We start from the raw sequence: 7,243 nt of genomic DNA, 5'->3' as shown, positions 1-7,243 counted from the left end.
CTATTGTGGGCATACTCAACCCATGGGAGTTGCTCACTCCAAGTTGTCTGATTGGTGGATGCCAAGCACCGGAGGGCCGCCTCAAGTTCCTGATTGGCCCGTTCCTGATTGGCCCGTTCCATCTGGCCGTTAGTCTGAGGGTGGAAACCAGAGGAGAGACTGACCTGCGCTTCGAGGGCATTGCAGAATTCTTTCCAGACCCGTGATGTGAACTGCAGCCCCCTGTCGATGTCCGTGGGGATTCCGTGAAGGCGAAAGACATGGTTAGTCAGGAGTCGAGCTATTTCTAAAGCACTGGGGAGCTTGGGGAGAGGGACAAAGTGAGCAGCTTTCGAAAAACGATCAATGATAGTAAGGATGACTGAGTTACCTGATGAGGAAGGGAGGCCCGTGATGAAGTCCATTGCAATGTGTGACCACGGGCGGCCAGGGGTCGGTAGGGGTTGGAGAAGGCCGGAAGATGGCTGATTGACGCTCTTGTTTTGAGCGCATGTAGGACAGGCAGCAATGTATTCGCGGACGTCCTTAGCTAAGGACGGCGACCAGGCGAAGCGTTGGAGGAAGGTAATGGTGCGGTGGACCCCAGGGTGGCAGGTGAACTTGGCCGTGTGAGCCCAATGCAAAACTCGTGATCTGACAGTAGAGGGAACAAAGAGTAGGCCCGGGGGACCCGCACCAAGGTCCGGTTCCGTTTGTTGGGCCTCTCGAATAGCTGACTCAATCTCCCAGGTTTTTGCCCCGACAACACACGTGGAAGGAAGAATGGGGGCGTCCTCGGCAGCTCCGTTGGAGGTGGCAAATTGGCATGAGAGGGAATCGGGTTTGACATTACGAGAGCCGGGTCTGTAGGTGATTGTGAATTGGAATCTGGTGAGAAACAGAGCCCACCTAGCTTGCCTGGCATTGAGTCGTTTCGCGGACCGGATGTATTCCAAGTTTTTGTGGTCCGTCCAAACCACGAACGGTTGGGCAGCTCCCTCTAACCAGTGACGCCACTCTTCTAGGGCCAGCTTGATGGCCAATAGCTCTCAGTTCCCCACATCATAAGTATCAGAAGTAAGCACAAGGATGAAGCTTACCACCTTGTTGCTGGGAGAGCACTGCCCGCACTCCTGTGTCCACCTCCACGACGAAGGGTTGACTGAGATCGGGTTGGATGAGGATGGGTGCAGAGGCAAAGCGCTCCTTCAGGCAAGAGAAAGCCTGGCGAGCCGGTTCATCCCAGTGGAAGGGGACCTTGGGTGAGGTGAGGTGAGACGAGTCAGGGGTAGAGCGAGCTGGCTATAGTTGCGGAAACGGCGATAAAAGTTAGCGAAACCCAAGAAACTCTGAAGCTGCTTGCGATGGGATGGAGTGGGCCAGTTTAACACAGCTTGAACTTTGGCGGGGTCCGCTCTCAGGTTACCTTGTTCAATGACATAGCCCAGGAAAGAGACTGTGGAAGCATAAAACTCACATTTTTCCCCCTTCACGAAGAGACGGTTTTCCGGGAGGAGGTGGAGGACCTGCCTGACATGGTGTTTTTGTTCAGAGACAGAATGAGAGAAAATGAGGATGTCATCCAGATAAACGAAGACGAAGTGGTTAATGAAGTCTTGCAGTACGTCGTTTACCAGGGCCTGAAAAACAGCTGGGGCATTGGTGAGACCAAACGGCATGACAAGATATTCAAAATGACCAAGGTGATTGTTGAAGGCTGTTTTCCATTCATCCCCCTCCCTTATTCTTACCAGATGGTACGCGTTGCGCAGGTCCAGCTTAGTGAAGATGGTGGCCTCCTGAAGGAGCTCGAAGGCAGAATGAGTGAGTGAAAAATAGTGAGTGGATATTTATTCTTCACTGAGATGTTGTTAAGGCCCTGATAATCAATACAAGGTCGTAAGCTCTTGTCTTTCTTGGCAACGAAGAAGAATCCGGCGGCCACAGAAGATGACGAGGGGCGAATGAGACCTGCGGTGAGTGATTCGTTGATGTATTTTTCTATACTTTCACGTTCGGGCTGAGACAGACTGTATAGGCGGCTGGTAGGGAGAGGTGCGCCTGGAAGAAGATCAATGCCGCAGTCATACGGCCGATGCGGAGGAAGCGAGCGTGCTCTATCCTTGCAAAACACTTGTTTGAGATCATGGTAGACGGGTGGCACGGAGGAGAGGTCCGGCGGCTTGGAGAGAGAAGAATTGGTTAGTGGTTCGGAAGAGGGGGTGGCAGCTTTCAGACAGGACATGTAACAATCCTCCCCCCCACCCCACCTTTTTCCAATCGATAACAGGGTTATGTTGATGCAACCACGGGTAACCCAGAACTAGTGGCATGAGCGGAGCTTGAAACACATACAGCTGTATAGTCTGGGAATGATTGCCAGAGAGAGTCAGTAAAACGGGCTCAGTGATATGAGTGATGTTAGGAAGCCGCTGGCCACTGAGGGCGGTGACTTGGAGTGACTGTGGCAGAGGCTCAGAATTCAGATTTAATCGTCTGGCCAGCGAAGTGTCAATAAAGTTCTGTTCCGCTCCTGAATCGATTAGAGCCTTAAGAGGGCTGACCTGAAGCTGCACCGTTAATTTAGCTGCTGTCATGAGCCGTGGAGGAGACTGTGAACTAGAGCCCACGCCCACCCGTATTCTCATCTCTACTGCAGCCTTTTGGCAGAGACGTGCAAACATTGGCAACATGACCCTTATGGCTGCAATAGAAACACTCACCGGCCCTCCACCGACGGTGCCTTTCCTCAGGGGAAAGGCGAGAGCGACCCAGCTGCATAGGTTGCTCACCCTCCTCCATGTTGTGCGACTCCGAATCTCTTCCGCCACTCGTGGCGCTTCCGCCCGATGCTGCTTCGCCGTGTCCCAGAGACCTCTGGGAAACATAGTCCTCAGTTCTGCATCGCGCACGTAAATGCCCGTCCACCTTTACACACAACGTTATCACATCAGACAAAGTTTTAGGTAACTCTCTTATCACTAGTTCGCCCTTTAACTCATCACACACGTTGTTCAACAAAGTACTTATCAATGCTGGCTGCCCCCACCCGGTCTCTTCGGCCAACGTCCAGAACAAAATGAAGTATTCCGCCATACTTCGTCTTCCCTGCTTAAGATTTAGTAAATGGTGAGATGCTGCATCAGCGCCAGTAGCTCTCTCAATCACACATTTAAATTTAGCAAGAAAATCCTGGTATGCTGACGTCAGTTCTCAAAACAGCTTGAGCCCAGGTTAAAGCCGGTCCGCGTAAGAGCTGGACAAAAAAGGAAATCTTAGCCTCGTCAGTTTCATATGTCCTCCACAACTGTCTAAACTTTGGGTCAGAAAGCCGGCACATTTGTGAAACTCACCCGCGAAGGGTTCCGGTGTTGGCAAATCTCGCTCCGGGGGCTCCAGGGAGTGGGATGAGGCGAAGCCAAAGGCCCGGGTGCCGGAAGCTCAGAAGCCGGTAACTGTGAGGAGACAGAGGGAGGAGAGGCTGCTGGGCTTACCAGGGGTACGCGCTGAGCAAGGACCTGCGTTAGAGCGGTCAACTGCTGATTGATGAGCTGCAGCCTTTGTTCGTGACGTTCCAAAACCTCCTCGGCCGTAAGGACGCGCTGCTGGGCGGCAGAGTCCGCTGACTCCATATTCTGGCTGGATCGTTATGTTAAGGTTCAATGCAGGGGACTCAAACGCGGGACTCCTGAATCAGCTGAATAGAAGGGAAATCCAAGGGGGAAGTCACTCGCTCTCCAACTCTCCACATACACGACAACAGTCCTTCTTTTCACACTTGACACACAGATTCACACGGGAAAGGTAATCCAGGGGCACTGTAGATAAGGAGACAGGAATGAGAACGATATTCACAAAAGACACATGACTTATCTTGAGCTGTAGCTTGACTTTCACTGACGCGTGGCAGACAACGATCCAGCGAAGACCAGCAGTCACCTCCTGGCTTAAATGCTGTTCACCTTGATGGGCATCAGCTGTGTTCTTTTCCGTGGGCGTGGGCCGAGGGCGTAAACCCACAATGAGTTCCGCCCCGGCGACGGAGAGGAGGAGAGAGAGAGAGCGCGAGAGAGAGAAAAAGACAGAAAAGGCTGATCAGCGTCTCGCCGATCCCCCAGGCCATGACACTTGGGGCAGGAACTCGTCCCTGACTTGAAGTGGGCCCTCCACCCTTTTCCAGCTGAGGACCGTGGCCTCAGATTTGGAGGTGCAGATTCTCATTCCCACTGCTTCAAACTCAGCTTTGAACCGTTCCAAAGCGAGCAGAAGGCCATCACCCGATGAAGCCAACAGAACCACAAAGTAGAGATGAGATTCTGAGAACACCCACAAAGAGCATTTGGACGTAGCTTTGCCACTGCTCCAGGTGGCTCAGCACAGAGTGGAGAGCTACGTTGATGGCATCTTCTATGGATCTGTTCGCATAATTTGCAAACTGGTAATCACTGGTCTGATCCACAATGAAGACAAGTCCACGTACAGACAGGAGGTGGACCAGCTGTTCCACTGTTGCAGTCAGAACCACCCGGACCCGACTGTGGACGTGACAGTGAACCTTCAGACTCGCCCTAACTATCCTTAAAAATAGAGTACTTACCGTGGATCACTTCAGACTCCTAGGGCCCACCTTTTCAAGCGATCTGAAGTGGTCCCCACATATAGACTCTATCCAGAAGAAGGCCCAGCAGAGGTTGTGGTTCCTGCAGCAACTCAGAATATACTACCAGATCTCTGAGACCATGGTTTTACGCAAAAAAAACTTAAATTTACTCTTTTCTGGGCTGGAGGAAAAGGGGGTGATCGTGGTGCAACGATAAGGTTACATCACTCTGCAGAAAATTGGAGAAGCACCTGGGATAGAATCTTTCCATTGTGGAATAGGAAAGGTAGAGAGTGAGCAGGCGGCAGAGTAACAGGTAAGTAGCAGGTAACAGGTGCAAACAAGTCTTTTTTTCCACAGAGTTACTAAGAGGCAAAGACAAAGCAACATTCACAAGAACTTCTTACTGTCTTACTAGTGACTTCAGCAAACGTCAGAGAGCCTGATCATTATCACTGAAGCAACAATGATCTGACTGGACTACGAAGGACTACAAACGAAAAACAGAAAAAAACCACAACAAGTCCTAGACAATTATGTTTAATTGGCATAAATGTAAGAAATTCCTATCAGTATTATGAAGAAAGCATTTTTTAAATAAAGTTGTAAAACTTTTTAATATTTCTTTTTCAAGAACCTGCAGGTTTGTTTTATTATGTGTTTAGTACATGATACATATTAAATCCCCTGTGATCTTCCAAAGCTGTGAGCTTTCATTCCAGATCAATGATTGGCTGGTTTGAAATCCCAGCTCACGTGTTGCTGTTATCTGTACCTGATAGAGGAGAGAGGAGAACAGAGACCAGATACAGTGAGCGAATAAGCTTCACTTACATCTCTCAATCACAATGAATAATGTTTCTGTAATAACAATGTTTTTTCTTTCAGGTTTCAATGAAACAGTCAGTCACAGGTTTGTTCTCTTTTTCCTCAGTTTGTTGTGTTACTGCATCATTTGCCTGCTAAATGTTTCTCTCATTGTGATCATCATCTTGGACAGCAACCTCCATGAATCAATGTATATTCTGCTTTGTGTCTTTTGCATCAATGCACTTTATGGAACAGCAGGTTTCTACCCTAAATTTCTCTGGGATCTCCTCTCTGATGTTAATCTCATCTCATATTACGGTTGCCTTATTCAGACTAAGGTGATTTTTTCTTTTGTCTGCGGCGAACTGTCGATTCTTGCACTCATGGCATATGACAGATATGTGGCCATATGTCAGCCACTGAAGTACCACTCTATCATGTCAAAGCAAAGAGTCATTAGGTTTGCATGTTTTTTGTGGTTAACAACCTTCTGCATTATGGCTGTGAATATCTTTCTAACATCCAGACTGAAGTTATGCAGCCCGTATATTTCCAGACTCTTCTGTATGAACTGGAGTATTGTTCAACTCGCTTGTTTTCCAGAACAAACTGCAATCAATGCTATATCTGCAAATATTGTAACAATTATTTATTTGCTTCATGGTGTTTTTATAGTTTGGTCCTATATGTATATCATTCAAACATGTGTAAAGTCTATAGAAAACAGAGCAAAGTTCATGCAAACATGTGTCCCACATCTCGTCTCATTATTTACTTTTGTTGTGGCAGTACTTACTGATGTTATAAGTATGCGACTGGGTTCGAAAGAGTTGCCTCGGACCCTTCAAAACTTTGTAGCATTAGAGTTTCTTGTCATTCCTCCTATTATGAATCCTCTGATTTACGGTTTCAAACTGACCAAAATTCGAAAAAAAATTTATAGTGTTGTTATTTTAAAAAGAACTAATTTTTGTTTTATTCGATCAGAAAATAGTTTCACACACAGCTAAGTGTCACACCCATTGTTTGACATCCATTTTTTAAAATAAGTCCAAAAAAATGTTTAATTTTTACTGAAATTTGTGTTTTATTTGGAGTTGTCTGAAAACATGTCTATTGATGTGAGCGGATATGACGTTTTATTATTTATCTGCATTTCCCAGATGATTTACATTTTGTAGATGTCTTTGCACTAAATGTATTTTTGATGGTCACCTGCCTAATTACCAAAAAAAAAAAACCACTGATATGTAGGAAGGCTGTAAATTTCACTCTCTTTCTTCTCATTACTGTTCAAGGAAATAACAGGCACCATGGAGACTGCACATGTGAAAAGGATTAAAAGACAAACTGTTTTAGATGTGGCAGCACTATCAGAGTGTCAATCTATTTTGATATTATGCTGTCTTATAAATCTGATCCACAACCACATGGATGTGAAGCAGTTTTAGTAGTTTTCTCAGTTTTATCCTCTTTTTCTTTAACACTTATTGAAACAGTGAGAGGTTTTAGCAACTGGACCAGTTTTAGAATTTCTGCTTAATCAAACATGAAAGTCTGTTTTTACTTAACACTTGTACAATTAAATGGCTTTTCCATTGTTTGAAGGATTGAAAGTTGAAGCTGAACATTTACAGTGCAAATCAGTTTTTCTACACGATAATGTGAGAAATCTGTTAAACAGTAAGAAATAAATGTTTACAATTGCAAAAAGAAAAGATCTGGTAGCTCATTTCCCAGCAGCAGGTGAGGCCAAGAAGCACCACATCCCACACACAAACTACCAGCAAAGGCCTCCCCAATAGGCGTGTTCTCTCCCTGCTGTTCTTGACCTTCTAAACTGACACTGTCACG

General features: G+C 46.8%; 1 protein-coding gene across 1 annotated transcript; it reads left to right on the top strand.

Moving 5' to 3' along the window:
- Positions 1-5,421: 5,421 nt before the first annotated feature.
- On the top strand, positions 5,422-7,036 carry LOC146691330 (olfactory receptor 6N1-like). The gene has a single exon (XM_085435403.1). It carries the CDS (start codon positions 5,428-5,430, stop codon positions 6,397-6,399), a length of 972 nt encoding a protein of 323 aa, XP_085291529.1. The 5' UTR covers positions 5,422-5,427; the 3' UTR covers positions 6,400-7,036.
- Positions 7,037-7,243: the final 207 nt, after the last annotated feature.

The sequence above is a fragment of the Copadichromis virginalis genome, linkage group LG16 (assembly GCF_057382275.1).
Source record: "Copadichromis virginalis isolate Kocher_CV1m ecotype Utaka linkage group LG16, C_Virginalis_male_GT1.1, whole genome shotgun sequence".
NCBI lineage: Eukaryota > Metazoa > Chordata > Actinopteri > Cichliformes > Cichlidae > Copadichromis > Copadichromis virginalis.
Note: the sequence above shows the minus strand (reverse complement) of the source record. Positions and strands in the feature narration are given on the sequence as shown.